At 42.9% G+C, this 16,614-nt stretch overlaps 1 protein-coding gene across 1 annotated transcript in view; it reads left to right on the top strand.

Annotated features, from left to right (window-relative positions):
* The window catches only part of march8 (membrane-associated ring finger (C3HC4) 8), a 59,812-nt gene that overhangs the window by 3,099 nt on the left and 40,099 nt on the right, over positions 1–16,614 (top strand). Inside the window, 1 exon segment of the mRNA XM_035531612.1 lies at positions 6,406–6,596. Within this exon segment, the coding sequence (XP_035387505.1) occupies positions 6,492–6,596 (105 nt within the window). The 5' untranslated portion in view covers positions 6,406–6,491.

Below are 16,614 nucleotides of genomic sequence, written 5' to 3'. Positions count from 1 at the left end.
ATTAATACTGATGGCAGTGGCCAATGATGTAGCTCACACTTCCAACCCAAAACAAGGATTTGATTTAACTAAATGTTTTTCCTCCACATTATGCAATATTGACATCTGTGGATTTGGGTGGGTGACAACATTTAAGAAATGAAATGTAACTAAACATTAAGCTTTCATGTAGAAAGGATAACTTTTATTTCTTCTTTTAACTTGGTCATTTTATGGCTGTAGTTCCCCCCCCCCCCCCAAGATTTGAAATGTTTCGTTGCACTCTGTTTGCAAAATGTCATCAGCTGCCACTGTGTGGTTTTTTTGTTTGTGTGTTTTTGTTTTTTTAAAGCCAGAGGTTGTCTGCTTTATGAGGTGTGCTTGTTAAAGCCTGTGGACGGATTGCCTCAGAAGAAAGCATTATTTACCTCTAGGCAGAGCACTCCTGTTCTGTGCAATAGAGTGATGCATTCTTTTGATTCAGGGCTGATGTTTGTGAATTTTGAAGACAATTAATTTTTTCCCTTCATTTTGTGACCAGTCACAATATTCCTTACAAGCTGTTCTTATTCATCCTCTTTTGTATTAAAAAAAAATCTTAAAAACAAAATTATTCACTATAGAGACCATTTTATTGTCTGCTCACGTATTAGGTCTAATTGAGAACTCAGGCAGGTAGACTGACTCTTTTGAAATGTCTGTCAGGGTTTTTCTTCTGCCACAGTTTTGCAGTTAAAGACCTTTTATGAGGGCAATGCATTTTTCACTTCTCCAGCATTTCAGCACCACTGAGCTAATGGTATTGTCTAATTACCATAAAGTGGAAATTTACAAATATTATGCGGAAGTGGAACTTTAAATGTTGTGAATCTGACCTTTTTTTGGTCATGCTGCAAAGGCAGGCAATTTGCAACAAATTCACAGAGCCTCAAAAGCACGGCGTGTTCAGAAGAAAACATGATGATGATTGTGATTTTATTCTGCCCTTTTATTTATTTTCCTTTCACTGTACTTTTAGAGTTGGAGAGAAGAAAGTGTCACTCTGCGTTGGTGTGCACAAACAGCAAATGGGCTGGAATTAAAACATAAAAAAAGGGCTCATAAAACAAATGGCTTTTATTATTGAAAATAACCATTTGAACCATACAGTGCAAATAAAGACAATATGATCCTAGTAGTGTACAGTCAGGTTGTACTTTTAAGAGTAAGTTTTCAATGTGGAAAGATATATCAGTTATATTGGTGTCTGTATAGCTCCTTGTTACGGGTCAGTGGCGTGAAGAAGCAGATATGCTTTCCTGTAGCATTAGGGAAGTCTGCAATAAATGGGATTCATATAACTATGCTGAACTGCCAAGCAGCATTATATGTAAACATCAAATGTACAAATCTATGGCATCAGTAATGCTGCTGCAGAGTTTGCAATAGTGCTTATAATGTATGTGCACCATAAGGTATAGTGCAGTCTGTAAGTAACTAACAGTGAGGCAATTCAGGACATTGCATTTATATAATGAAACTGTGATTATGCATTAAGGTTAAAGTGCAGACTGTTCACTTTTAATAGTAAATGCTCAAGGGTCCATGTCTAAAAGAAGGCTCTGAACCCTCTATGGTTTATCTAGTATAGATCACCTAATCAAATTATAGCTCCAGTTTGGTACTCAGGAGTAACCTGAAAGTTGTTGTTTTGTACTCAAGCATCGAGGATTTGAAAAAGAGCAAAGAATCCAGGACAAACTGTAAAAATCAGATTGAACTGTGTATATATTTACTGTGTTTGTGTGTCTGTGTGTGGGTGCATGCATGTGTTGTACACATCTCCCAGAACATAGACCTCCTTCTCTAAGATGCTGTTACTGTAGACCTAAATTACTGTTGAATCCCTGTTCTAAACAATGTTACAAGATCTGATCTGCTGTCAGTGACAAAATATTAAAATTGATGTATTCACAGAGATGAGCAGGGATGGAGGCTAAATTTGCAGCTAATCAGAGTCCAAATCCTGACTTTATTTTACATTTATCTTCACATTTAACCTCTAACCTGGCCAGTACATTCTCCTTAATTGCATGCTTCCTTTTGGCAGTACTATTAGACAGCATGGTCTCTGGTTCATTGCTATACTGATGAACAAATCTACATCCACGCCACACCCTCAAACATGTTGCCACCTTTTTGTTTTGATTAACTGCCTGACTGATGTAAAGACCTGGCTGGCTTCCATTAAATAATATTACATTTGAAGCCATTCTATTTGCATCCCCAGCCAACCTGAATATTACAGATTTTGTTATGCCCTCCATAGTCGGTCTTGTTTTCAACTTAGATTCCACATTGTCATTTGATGGTTGCATTTAAAAAATATCACCAATACTGCATACTTGCATCTCGGTAACATTGCCAAATTCGTCCTGCTCTTTCCCAGTCTGTAGCTGATCTCCTTACCCATGCTTTTATCCTATCTAGTGTAGACTACAGCAATGCTGTTCTTGATGAATTTCCTGCCTGTGGATTAAAAACATTGCTGAATGTCCAGCGCATGGCTGCTAGCATTTTTGGATAGATCATTTTAAAAGAACATGCAACTCTCATACTTAGATTTACGCTGTTTTGCTGTTCACGTTTGCATACAGTACAGAACTTTTGATTTGTAAGTGCCGTCATGGTCTGTATTCATCTTCCCACTGTTCTTCTGATGTTGGCCTGCTCGTGGACCATCCCTCCAGGCTCTGGAGAAGGAGTTGTGTGGTAGACATTTCGTATTTCTGGAGGGGCCAGAACAGGGACAGATATACAAAGGCTCTTGTATTTTCATGGTGGTGTTGGGTATCATGAAACACACTTATGAACACTTTTAAAAAAATTATTATTATTTAACCAGGATTGCCAGTGTTCATTAAACAAAGAATGTTTAGTATAAATAAAATATTAATTGGACATAGTGTTAAGGAGTAGGCAGTGTTAAGCGCTTCCTATGTGTATCCCACTGCACAGCAGGCTTTCATACTTGCTTGTCAACTGACATTTCTCCCACCCTAATCCAACATGCAAGGCCCATGCTCCTGTATAGGCTTGTTTTAAAGCTCCTGATCATTAAAGCACACACCATTTGTCCATTTCCTGGGCGTGTGTGTGTGTGTGTGTGTGTGTGTGTGTGTGTGTGTGTGTGTGTGTGTGTGTGATGGAACTTTAGAACCCCAATGAATGTTATTTTTTAAACTACTTTTTTATATATATAAACTGGCTCCTCCCACTACTAATTCAGAAGCACTTTGCTTGTACAGCTGATGAAGGACCTCTGTTCCAAACGTACTGTTTCTCTGTTAACTGTACTTTACTACAACTTTTTATATATAATTTCATTCAGCTTTGCTTCATGGCATTATTTAAGGAAGATCATATCACAGCCTGCAGGCAGTGTTCACTCTGGACTCACTCAGAAAGGCATGACAGCTGATAAACCATGAGATGTAGATACAGATAGAGATTAATCTCCAAGACATCTAGTGGATCCAAACACTATCTGGTACAATTTAAGACCCTGTGATTTAAGTTAAGAACAAGATGGAATAATATGACTTCCTCCCTGCATGCGCTGCCTTAAACTGCTTTAGTATCTTTGCTGTTTTCATTTTTTTTCAGTCCATGGGGATTTTCTAACTATGCATCTTCGGCGAGGTGCAAATGAGGAACCTTATCTGGAGTCGCTGGATTCTTATTGCTTACCATTTTACTGTGAATGGCCATTGCAAGTTTATTGTGGCTTCTGGGACTAGGAATACCTGAAAAAGATGGGGTTGACCCCTACAGTTGGATTGGTCTTCTGTTGTTGAGCTCAGGTCATTAGTGCTGAGTATTGTGCTATGCATGGCTCTAATAGTACACAAATTATTTATGATTACTTTTGTAGTCGAGTACTTTTGCAAGACACTTTTTAAGCACTGAATATTAGCAGAATTAATATATGGCAGTTTGCAGAGTGTTTGCACTGTGATCCAATACTTCTCATGTTGCTCATTTTGACTTTGACAGTCCAGGATAGTAAAGCTGGATATCTCTCTATCTCTCTATCTCTCTGTGTGTGTGTGTATATGTATATGTATATGTATATATATATATATATATATATATATATATATATATATATAATATGCGCGCACACACACACTCTTGGAACTTTAGAACCCCACTGAATGTTATTTTTTAAACTACTTTTTTATATATAAACTTGCTCCTCCCACTACTAATTCAGAAGCACTTTGCTTGCGTAACTGATGAAGGACGTCTGTTCCAAACGTTCTCTTTCTCTGGTAACTGTACTTTATATATAACCTGACATGGGAAAGGAACCAATCGGTCCCTGCACTCTCAGTTTTTCCCCTCCTTGAACTGCATTATGACCTCTCAGACTGAATAGCTTGATGAATCTAGAAAAAAATTTGCTCTGCTCCTGTTGCGCATAAAACAGGAATCCAGGAAGCTTGCTTTGTTAATGACACAAAAAACAAGCCAACTGGGCTGGTCATATGATAGCAACACCTGCTGACTGGATTTTGCTTGTATGCTTCCTTGGGGTTGGTTGATGCATAATGCAGCTCTCTGGTAGTCTGGGGTTATATAGCATTTCAGCTCAAGCCTCACAAAATAGGCTGTAGTATCAAGAAAACTATTTCAGTGAGCTTTTTTTCCCCCCCCACATTGCCAAACTGAACAACCTTTTGAACTTTGGTATTTTGAGACATTGGAAAATGTTGTATGGTTAACATGTGCCTATTTGCCTAGTTGTTGTTGTTGTTGTTGTTGTTTTCTATATTAAAAAAAAGCAGAACCCCCCCCCCCCCCCCCAAGTAAATAAATCATTTCCTTTTGCCAGTCATAGTTATTTATTCCTTCTACATTGCCTGTTGTCAGTTTTTTTTAGCTGGACTAATGCCTGTTGTTGGCTATATGTAAAGGAGGAAAAGGATGAAATACTGGAATATCGATGCATTTTCTCAGCCAGCCCTTTCTATCAGCCCTTTTCAGATATTTCTTGGTTTTGTTTTGTTTAGCTTTTTAATAGATGCCCAAGCAAGAGGTACTCCACTAAAGTGATACCCAGAAAAGATCCAAACCAGTTTGTGGCAAAATGTTTTTGACATGTATACTATAAATTAGAGCTCATCAGATTCCTGATGCTAGACCAGTGACCCTGAAGTCATTTTATAGGTTTTGTACCCAGTGCAGAGCAGTGTGCATATTTTGAAGTTTTGGATAATTTTGATGAACTCTCTCTGCAAGCCTAATGTATTCTACCTATATTAAGATCTCTCGGTGAACCTTGTTTTATCAATGTGCTGACTCCATGCTGCATGGCTTGAAGCAGAGGAACCAATGTGTCTTATTGATAACTGATGCTGGACCTGCCATTAATAACTGATGCTGGAGCTGTCTCTCAGAGTGGACCACAGACTCTTAGAGTTAGGTTTACAGAACTTGTTTGGTAACCTTATTTATCCAGCCTTTCCTGCGTGTGAGGTGTGTAACGTGTTTAGTGGTAACTACCATCTCCTGTGTGTCAAGGTGTCATTATGGATGCTTTTCCCATCAATACTACAGGTTCCCGAAATGACCATAGCCATTTATAAAGCACCACTTAAACCTCACTGAAGCTGCGTGCCGCTCTTGACAATAGTGGAGGTACTTTATTCCCAGCGGATGTTCATCCAACGAAGTGGTCTGCTCTCGCGTTTGGGCTCTGGCCCCGAGTCACTGAATGCGATTGCTATGCCTCCACCCCAACACACAAAGCTAAGCCTGCATGGCCGCACTGAGCTGACCCCATTTTTTCTCCCGGCTAGAGCTCTTTGCCATTGGCCAGTTCCCAGCTCTGCCCATATGGTGGCATAGCGCACTTGGCACAGGCCATACCAGAGAGAAATGTAAATGCTGGGTGAGTAGCTGGACAAGGGTAAGAATGCAGGTTATTTCTAAGTGGGAACTGTATAACTTCTCAGCATGGGAATAGTACTCACTTTCCTGTGAATAAGCGCCTCATTATTTACAAGATCAAGAAGGCGACTAGCAGTGTGTCTGTAGTGCCAAGGCATTACGACTTTGTCTCCATGATGTATTGTAATTGTGAATGTTTTGGCTTACATGAATTGTGATTATTGGATATTTCAGTGTAAACTCTCAATAGAAATGTGTATTACATCTTTCAATGGGAATATCGGAGTCAAGAAAATTTCAGATATTTGTTAGTGTTCTCATTTGCTGAGGGGAACTGCTTATAATGATTGTAAGCTACTCCTACAAGGAATGCATTAATTACACCTTTGTGCAATTAACTGCTTGGAGCCCTACTGGTAATTTTTGCAATTTTTCTGTCAATGTCTGGCTGTGTCAGTGCTGGTGTACAGTCTCCTTCTCCCTCTCCCTCAGGTTGGGATTAATGGTTCTCCGCATCATGCTGCTGGTGGTGGGCTGGTTCCGGTTTGAGTGTGTGTGAGCTCCACTGGCCTGCTGGGATGAACATGCCACTGCATCAGATATCTGTCATCCCCCGGGATGTCACTTCCTCCAGGGGGTCGGGCAGCAGTGGGAAGGCCAAGGACAAGGACCGGGACAAACAGGTGAGCTTCCTCCATGCCGTAGAGACCAGCTACCTCTCCAGTCCTCCACTTTAATAAGCCCATGGTTCATTTCTGTAGCTCCTTTCAGTGGTTGGCACAGCCAGAAGTGGATCTCCAGGCACTCTGTGCTGCAGTCCCTGTAAAAATTTGGGTTTACTGCATTCCTGCTGTTTTGTTTTGCTGCTTGTGAAAGCACAGGCAGTGTAACACCTTCCCTCCATTTTCATGCTTTGGCTACAATAAGGGAAGTAGGTGAGCCAGAGGAAGGGGTGTGAGTGTGTGGCGAGGAGGGTGGGGGGTTCCAGTAAGAGAAGTTGAGCAGGATGATTAGGCAAAACCTACTATATGACAAGAACTAGAAAAGAAAGTGGCTGTTCCTGTAATACAAGGCTCATCCAGACTCAGTTTTCTTTTGCTGTCCAGCAATAGCCTGAAATGAAAACCTCAGAGATCCTCCCTGCCCCCTCCAAGGCTGGAGCATGTGGGTTAAGGTGGGGATTAGTGTCCAGCGTCAAGCCTATGTCTGGGCTCCTGCCCAGACATTAGGACCGCAGGCAGCTCCACTCACTTCATCCTGGCAAGGTAATGACATCAGGCTGTGTCAGGCCACCAGGAGGCCAGATGTCTGTAGCTTGAGCCACGCAACGGAAGCAGTGCTATCTCTCAGCATTGTAGGGTGATGAGTAGGTCTGCTATGAGTTTTCTGGTTTTTGTTTTTTTGCCGAGTCACTGGTTCATAACTTTCTCAGTGCATGTTTGAGCTCACTGTTTACTGTAAGCCCACCCCCACATATACACTCTCATTCAGGCATTCATGCATGCACAAGCACTTCTGCAGCCTTGCAGGAAAGGCTAAAATACCTCGACTGTGCCATCTGTTTTAGTCCTGGAGATTGTTTGAGGAAGGTGATTGGGAGATGACACTAATGAGCATGCTATCAGTGGACAGCCATGGGCTGCCAAGGTTTGTCAAAGCCCAGCAGAAAAGAGACTTAAGTAGCTGGAAGGTAATACTTGTATACAAACGCATCAGTCACTAATCCTGGCTGGTTTCAGAGTGATCATCTTCCAATGTGCACTGCATGCCACAGCTTAAAATAAACCCTAGATAAAGGTGCTATCTAAGTCGCTGACAGCACCACTCAGTGCTTCCTGATCTTTAAACGCACAGTTAATGTGTCTGCCCTGGTTCATTGGGCCCAGTTCACTTCTCTTAATTGTCTGTTGTGCTGTTGAATTCCTCAACTGTCATGGCAGTGGGTTGCTTCACCTCAGGCTTGTGTCCTCACTCTCATTGGGCCGTGACGAGGCTCCTGCAGGCTGCTGCCTATATGGGCGCAACGGCACGGTGTGCTGGATGCCACTGCCACTTTCACTCGCGCACACTCCTTTTGGCCTTGTGGAGTGAGGTTAGCCCGCTGGTGCTTAAGCATTGGCCTGGATGGCACAGAGTCTTCACACAGCTCCATTAAGTGCAGACGCTTCCAGTTTGCAGATTTTGGCTTCAAGATTCTCACAGGGATGGTGGAATTTGCACGTGGGCGTTAGTCGGTGAATCAAAGAAAAAGGGATTGTTCTACATTTGGGTCTTGTTCAAGAACATGATGCGCACAGTCTGTCAAACCTCCAGCAACACGCCCGGACGCCCTATTCAGAGCCAAGGTCTGATTCGGGTTTTCGCATTACCTTCACTCTCACCCCAGTCAACTTCTCACATCTTGCATTATCAGCTGCTCTGAGATTTACTGGTGCACTTTTTGACTGTATCTTTAATGTACAGATATCAGCATGGCTCTTTTGCCTTGCACAGAAGGCCTGCCTAGTCTGTGTGTGTGGCTGTTGCGCTTGCCTGGGTTCACTGCACCCATAGAGCTAGTTGTAGGGGTGGGTGGGTGTGTGTCTGTGTTCATGCTCTCCCAGCATGCACAGCAATGCCTGGCACTCAGTCAGAGAGTGCCCAGCCCATCTGCTTGTTGCAGACAACTCCTCTTCTGTGTGCCTGTGGATTAAAATAAATAAATAAAAAAAACCACTTCCCTCTGCTTTAGATTCAGTGTCCGCTGCCTTTCACACACAAAGCGCTCGCAAATGTTCATGGCAGGACAAGTGGGTCACATGTCCTGGATGTGAAGACGTGCTGCTATTTCTTTTGCTGTTTGTTGACTGCCTCACTGTTTTCAGACGAGGTTGGCCATCGTAAAACTGACCCATGTGAATCATGCTGGGCCGCCTGTTTGCGTCCCGCTGCACCCTAATACATATTGATGACATGATTAAAGACATCGCTGCCTTGATTGATTAGTATGTAATGATGAAGCAGCTTATGTTGGCTGCATCAAGTGACTCTCTTCTTGGATGCATCTATGGCGCCGATCACTGCTCTGGAGGCAGGGTGGAAATGGGTAAGAAATCCAGAAAGTCCAGTCTGATCGGCTGGTGACTTCCAGGGAATATATACGCCCTCTTCTCTGGAGAAGACTTTTTCTGTTTTTGATGTTAAGTTGGGCGTGGGTAGTTTACACACCCATGTTTGACTAAACAGCATCTCTACACACACTTCAAGTGAACCAGAACAGGAGAAATGTTGTGTATTCAAGGCTTCTCCGTGCTGTGGGTATTTAAATACTATTTTGTTTATTTGCACCAAAGAAAAATTCAAAAAATAAAACAAACCCCCCTACTGTGCTGTGGTCTCTGGCTGGGGTGATTCTCTCAAAGGCCTAGTTGATGCACCTGGTGCCTGCCTGTGAAGGACGGGGTGGAACAGGAGCAGGCTGGGACTCACCCTGCTTCCACTTCTCTGGATCCTGTCCAAGCAACTTGAATTGCACTGGACAAATGTGCATGAAGCCTCATGAAGTACCTTTACTTCGGACAACGTTTTCATGACTCACATGGCAGTATTACACGGGCCAAACATCAGGGCTGCCATTTTGCCCAAAAGTATTTCTTGCAGAATAAATCAAAGCTTGCCAACGTGAAGGCCGACAGTCTCGTAGCTCTGTGAAGTAACGTATGTCAGTGAAGGCACCAGGCTGCTTGAGGGAATGCAGCTGCAGTACGTCGGCAGGGTTTTAATGCAGGTGCTATCTTGCTGGGGCACTTTTCAAGCGTTGTCAACACTGTAATCTCTCTGGTGGAGATGAAGTTGCCATTTTGATTACTGACGTGCCTGTTGAACCCACTGACTTTTGTTCGATTCCCTGGTTGACATTAGGAGTGTTATTGCCACAGCTTGTAGCGTGTGCTAAGTGCTGGGCTAACAGACAAATCTGACAGCAGTTTGCATGGACCATCAGCGTGAAGAAGGCATTCCAATTTCTCTGTATAGGAAGCACCTGTAAAACACATTTTTAGTTCTGCTTATCGCAGTTTTAAGTTGATGTTTCTGACCTACCAAATGGCCAGCCTCTTGCAACAAAGACAAACTTTGAAAACATGCAGGTGGTCTGGCCACTTGATACAAAGACTGGATTTGGTGGGGGGTGGCTGGCCCTTCCCTTTCACAAACATTGAAAATGTACTTTTAATGTACATGTGAGTCTGCACTATCAGCACAGATGACTGCTCCTCTTTCTGTCTGAATATTACTGATAGATAGGCAGTTTGCTTCAGCATGGGCAACATTTGATTGCGAAGCAGCTTGCTTTTTCTTTTCTTTTATTTATTTATTTATTAAACCCTTGCACCCTGCTGTGCAGTCAGGTTTTGGTTCCTTCCTGAGCTGATTAGAACTACTCCAATAGCTGTAATCGCCACTGTTCCCCCTCTGTTGGAGTAGAGGTGGACGTGTGTGGCTCCTCATGATTGTGAGATGACTCTTGTGGGGGTTGGCAGCAGCTGCACTCATTAGGGACATGGGCCTCCCCTCAGGGCTCAGGCCCAGACACGGAGCAGCACTCCCCGTGGGGTGTGCTGTGCATGGACAGATGCAAGATGTTTGAAGTTAATGCATGAGACGTGTTCTGTGGAATTTCACAGTTTTGCTGCTAGCAGTAGAAGAGAAATATAGTTTGCATTATCTAATCATGTCCAGCATTATGGATGATGCTCTGCTCATTATTAGAACTTTTTTTTGTCATACTGTGCTAACTAGATGTGAGCTCGGAAACTGTTGTTCTCCTGCCCCACAGGTTTGTGTACAACATGTTTTAAATGAAATATTTTTGGCTGGATGAATACAGTGCTCGTGTCCTGGATGCTCAGGATGGTGTGGAGTTTGGTGACCATGCTTGCTGTAATGCTTCTTATTTTCATGGAGAGCATGGTTATGAACAGAGTTTGTCTGTTGGGGGCATACCCTAACCTGTGTGAGGGTACTCCAGGGCTGGCTTGAGACAGTTCTGGGTTGAGACAGGGCCATTTCCCCAGTGGGCTGTCTAATATTGCCACTACAGGTCACCTGCGACGTGCAAGGTCAACTGCATAAATAGCCATTATGTGGCTTTTTTTTTTTTTTTTTTTTTTGTTTCAGATCAGCCCTAGACTTTTTGTGGCTTGTGTTTTATAAGGAGCAGTCAACCAGACAGAAGAGTCCCTGAAGCTCCCAACAGATATGACATGGCCACTTGAGATCTGGAGTGTTGAAAAACATAATTAAATTTGGAGTGGAGGACACGATGCTCCTAGCCTCAAGGCATTAAGAGCCATGCTGGGAAATGACTTTAAATACACATTGTTGCATTAAAGTTTTATTACATGGACCTCACATTAGTTCTTTCATTTTGTGTTAATTAGCTGATATTTTTATTTTTTCTGCCTTAAAATGCATTTTTACGAAGGGCCGGGGGAGGTAGAAACAACATGCAGTTGTAAGGTTGTACTTGATGTCTGGTTGCTGAGATGTCAGAGCAGAGGGTCAGTGAGGAGCTGCAACGGCAGGATGCTTAGGAAGCCGTGGGTCTGCCATACCCTTTTTAGCAGACATGACATCCTTGCGAGGTGAGCTGTGAAGTTACCAATATTGTTGCCCATCACGCTGTAGGTGTGATGCTCCATTGCTTCTTTCTCTTTTTCATGCTCTCTCTCTCCATCTCTCGTTCTTCTTCTTTCATAGACTGCACCCATTTAAAAACAAACTTACTATGCCCTGAGCTAATCTGCTTTTAAGCTTAAAAGTGCATTATATATTTAAAAAATAATAGAACAGTTTCTTAAATGGTAGTGCTAGATAAAGATATTCTTTTCTTAAACTGCAGAGTGCCTTTTTGCACCCTGAGTGGTGGAGCAATTAATAAGGAGAGGAGCTGAGCAGCAATGTAATGGCCCTTAATTAACCCTGAGGCAATGCTTCCTCTCTGCCTAGCCCTCCCTGCCTGCTTTAGGGCTTGACCAGTGCAGCTGGCAACACTGCCTCTTCTGCCCTGCCATAGCTGGGCCTGCATGGATCAGAGGCACCTGCCTCCTCTGTCGCATCGCAGAGAAGGAACTGTTCTCCAGTGAGTCTGAGAGAGCTCTCCTCCCCTCCGCTCCCCTCATGCGTGTCTTCAAGTGGGGCCTAATTAATAGTGACATGTTGATTGTGGTTCTTAGACTCCCACAGCCCTCATGATTCACTTGCTGAGGAATCAATTGCTACATTCCTTTAAAAAAAAAAAATTAAACATTTAAGCGCACTGCCAAAGTGGAGGAAGAAGCAGGAGGCTTTAGCCTGCCACTTCCTCTTCTTGATCTTCGAACACTTGTGCGCGTGTGTATGTTTGTATGTACGTGCACACACTAAAGGTTGATCATTTTCTCAAAGTTACCATTAGCCTATCAGACTGAGGAGATTGGATTGTTTAAGGTCCTTAAGTGTGTGAATGTGCCAGTGTGAGCGGATGAGGATGGGTGCTCCTTCTGGACAGCCGGCCTGTCCTTAGGGAAGGACAAATCGCTGTTTAAGCCTCATGCTGTGTAAAGAGATTAGCGGTCACAGCTACACAAAGTTGGAGGTAGTATTTCTGTTCATTCTATTCAAAGAATAAATTGCCCAAACATGCTAACATGGCTAAAAGTCAATAGAAACAGCCATCCCCCGTTAGCATTACACCATTTGCATAATGCTAATTGGTGGCTATTGGTATTCACTTGCTGTCGGCTAGATTAGCATTTTTCACTGCACTACTCCTTTAAGCTCTGCTTGAATATCTGTTCAGTACTTCTGTCTTCGGCAGTATGTTCATCACTTGTCCAAAGGCACAAAGCCTCTGCAGATTCTGTAGAGAACTATAGTCTGTACAGTGGTCAGGAATCTCCCCTCACAAAGCTCCAAAGCTGACAGCCATATGTGGCTGCAGATGGTTAATTTTGTGTGTGTGTGTGTGTGTGTGTGTGTGTGTGTGTGTGTTCTCAAAGGCTGCAATGCTGGTTCTCAACTACAGTTTCTTTTGTCTTGGAATGTTGTGTGGGGACTGAGGGACGGGTAATCTCCTCGGAGCGCCTTGAGGAAGCTGGGAGTAATATAGGTGTTGCTGAGGTCCCCAAAGAAAAATCAGAACAGAAAATGTATTTTTATTTGAAGATTTCTTTATTTTCTCTGATATTCAGTTATGATGCACACTGGCAGTTGGAGAGAGATGATTCATCTGGAAAATGAAGGTTTAGGCTGCAGCAACAAAGGGGAGGGGGGGGCGAGTTGAAGAGATGTTTTTGCTCGGTGGGTGGGTTTGTGTGTATTTTAATAAATAAATCTATATATATATGCGCCGCCTTGTGTGTTTTGCTTCATCACTCCTGTTAAGTCCATCATGCAACAGAAATTGCATCTTGGACCATCCTGGTTAAATAAACACATGTAGGACCAGAGAATGAGCTGGCTGACATGTTGAACATGAGCACTGTTGTAAAGGAGCGAGAAGCAGAGAGGGAGGAATCTGATATCCATATCCTCAGACAGACGAGCCAAGACTGCTGGTTGCTGGGGTAACCATTTCCCCTCAGATAGTAGCTTGGGCTAAATAAGGGTTTACTTTCCTCCTTTTATCTAACAATGCCCCTTGACCGTGGATTTGTTGCATTTGACCATGTATTTGACAGCACTACTAAAGCGTTTGCAGCGGTACCATTTTGTCTGGATGTTAATCAGGTGACTGGATACACTCGGGGAAGCTCTCCTAAATTGTATGTGGAGTATGTCTGCTGTTTTATAATGGACATGCATATGTAACATGATTTCAAGGAAGACTTTTCACAAGGTTGCTGAGTTCATGTTGATCCTTTTTTCTTCTCAGTGAAAATATGACACATTTCAAATGGGGTTGTGAGCTGGATGCTGCTTCCTTTGGACAGCACTGAGTGACTAAAGCTTCCTCTCTTCAGACGAAGAGCTGGCAAAAGGGCCTTGTGGGTGTAGTAAACCGGGTGAGGCAGGCATCCATGTCTTTTATGTACAGTGATGCACAGGCTTCAAGGCCTCCACATGAGAAATGACTGTAGTCAGAGCAGAGCCTGCAGAGAAAGCAGTATACCCCATAAGGGGCATGAATAGGATGGGGAGGCTTCCGAATATGATTGTAGAGGATTGCATAGGTCAGCACTGGGAGGCTCCTCTGAGAACAAGAATTGTGTTCGAATGGAAGTCTAAATTGCCATAGCAACCATAGTAGCTCTACTTTTGGTAGTTTATTTCTCCTCATCAGTCATTTCAGTTGCAGTCAAAATGACTTGTTTGGACAAGAATAGTTTGACAGATTGACTACAGGATTTCTCACAGGTGATGTTTCGTTTTCAACGAGTTCTGATCAACCCATGCTCATTTATAGAGAGATGATTTTGAAGTTGGATGCATCGACATAGACTGGTTAGATACTTGGCTTGCTGTTTATGGGATGTGAAAATAACCTGTTCCCTTTGCCGAGATGCATGTTTGGCAGGAAATGAGGGGAAATGATCACAGGCTTTGTTACAACCATTAGGCTGGAGCCCTGCAGCTCTTTCACTTCCCTATTCTACCAGCAAATGCATGCACAGCTCGCTCTTCAAGGGATTTCTGCAAAAGCACGCTGCTGCCAGAGAGGTCTGATAAGCAGACCAGAACAAACAAGGTGGCGGCTGCCTTTTAAAAGCAGAGCCTGATTTTGGAAAAGGGAGGGAGGGCGGAGCAGAGGCAGCACCGCACTGGGGGCTTAGCCCCCGTCCAGGGAATGCAGAGGCAAAGAGCAGATCCGGGCACAGAAGGAACCTTTTCAAGTGGCTTTCCTTTTCTGCTCCTGAGCTCTGAACCTGTCGAGGAGCAGCAGCTGTCAGAAGTGGTCCCCGGGCATTACTGTGAAGCTCTCGCCTGCAGGCAACGTGCCGAATAAGTGAAAGGAGTGCTGCAGCAGCAGCGAACAGTCGAGCGCTAACACCAGACAATGGCACTCCCCTTCTAACCAAATAGTCCCCAGTGCTGGCGTCAGCCTCAAACGTGTGGAAACTATGGACTTTTAGGTTGACAAGGGTGAAGTGACTGAAAACCAACCTTTTTTGATTGGTTGCCTTTGAACCTAAAAAACATGTATAATGAGGTGATGTTTTAAATGACACTAACATACTACCTATAATAGTTTAATGGAACAAGGCATGTGGTGCGTACAGTATCTTCATCCACTTCTCAATTCCGGTGACATCTCATGCACTGCATTAGTGATTATGGCAATTTACCATTTCATTTCCTGTATGGACTTTGTTGTTTTAAAATTATTCCATTTCTCTCACTGTATATATGATCTAATCCTTTTAACAAATCACAGCTGATTTATGTGGCTTATTTCTTATTTTGCTTTTTCTTTTTTTTTTGACCCAAAATGAATATGGGTCACTGTGACTCATGGAGTCTGCAGCGGGAGCAGAGAGACTCTTGCTTCCGTCACCTAGCTCCATTCCGTGTTCTCTCCTTAAGCCTCCCTGTACAATAGGTGCCTGGATAGCTTTTTACAACCTTGTTCACTTGCTGCCGTGAACATTGTTCATAAAAGAATGAGCTAAGTAACAAGGGGTCAGACACACCAGAAGATGTCATTGGGAAAATATCACCATCTGCTCCGGGTGTCGCTTTGGATTTTGTACAGAACTCTGTAGGGAAGATGAATTAGATATTCGTTCAAGATGTCTGTAATCATGGACATTCTCTTTAGTACCAATTTTTTGTCCAACTACCTCCAAAGATCTTTAGGGTGTTTTAGCTATTTCATAATTATTTTTATTTATTTATTTATTTATTTATTTATTTATTTATTTATTTATTTATTTATTTTAAAGATGGAGCAAAAATAATCACAATAAGCTGCTGGAGAGCTGTCTGTGCTTGTTAATTGGATATTGGTGTATGACACTGATTTGCTCTGTAGCAGAGATGGACCTGGTTGGATATACCATTGGCGCCCTGGAGGACATGCCAGATGCTGTCTCCACTTGTCCATGGAAGTTATGTTATGTGAAGGAGCTATTACTTTCCCTATTAGAAAGAAGAATGTGCACTGAATGCTCCTCTCCACTGGCACTTAGCCGTCCATGTTCCATCAGTCACATGTCACAGTGAGGACTAACTTGGACAGCTGTTTGACAACAGCTTGGCGCCTCACAACCATTTTTAAAGAGAAAACGTGTCTGTGCATCTGAGTCAGGGGAGATGGTCAGTAGAGGTCATCGAGAACCGCCTGAGTGAGAATAGTCAGCCCTCACAGAGATTTTTCCTAGTTGGGTCAAAGGAAATGACTAAAAAAATCACTAAATTGTTATTCAAGGAGTGAATGATCTCTTGAGTCTCAATAAAACAAAGGAAAGCTTCATCACTGTTGGCCTCTTTGTGTCTGTGATCAAATGCAGGATCTTTCCTCGGCACTTATAATTTAAATAGTAAATCTGTTCCTGGTTGAACATGTTTGGATGTTTGCATTGTTTCCCAAATGCCCTCTTCATCTCGGCATGTTTCTCTTGTGTTCTTAAGTGTCTGACCAGTTGAAGCTGTTGGAATGCCTTCAGAATGCTTGCCTTACAATTATTTAAAATCTGATTGTGGTGGTGGTTGTTGTTGTTCCTTCCTGATCCAAACACAAAT

Source organism: Electrophorus electricus, chromosome 11 (genome assembly GCF_013358815.1).
Source record: "Electrophorus electricus isolate fEleEle1 chromosome 11, fEleEle1.pri, whole genome shotgun sequence".
In the NCBI taxonomy this organism is placed as follows: Eukaryota; Metazoa; Chordata; class Actinopteri; order Gymnotiformes; family Gymnotidae; genus Electrophorus; species Electrophorus electricus.
This window is presented reverse-complemented; position numbering and strand designations above follow the sequence as displayed.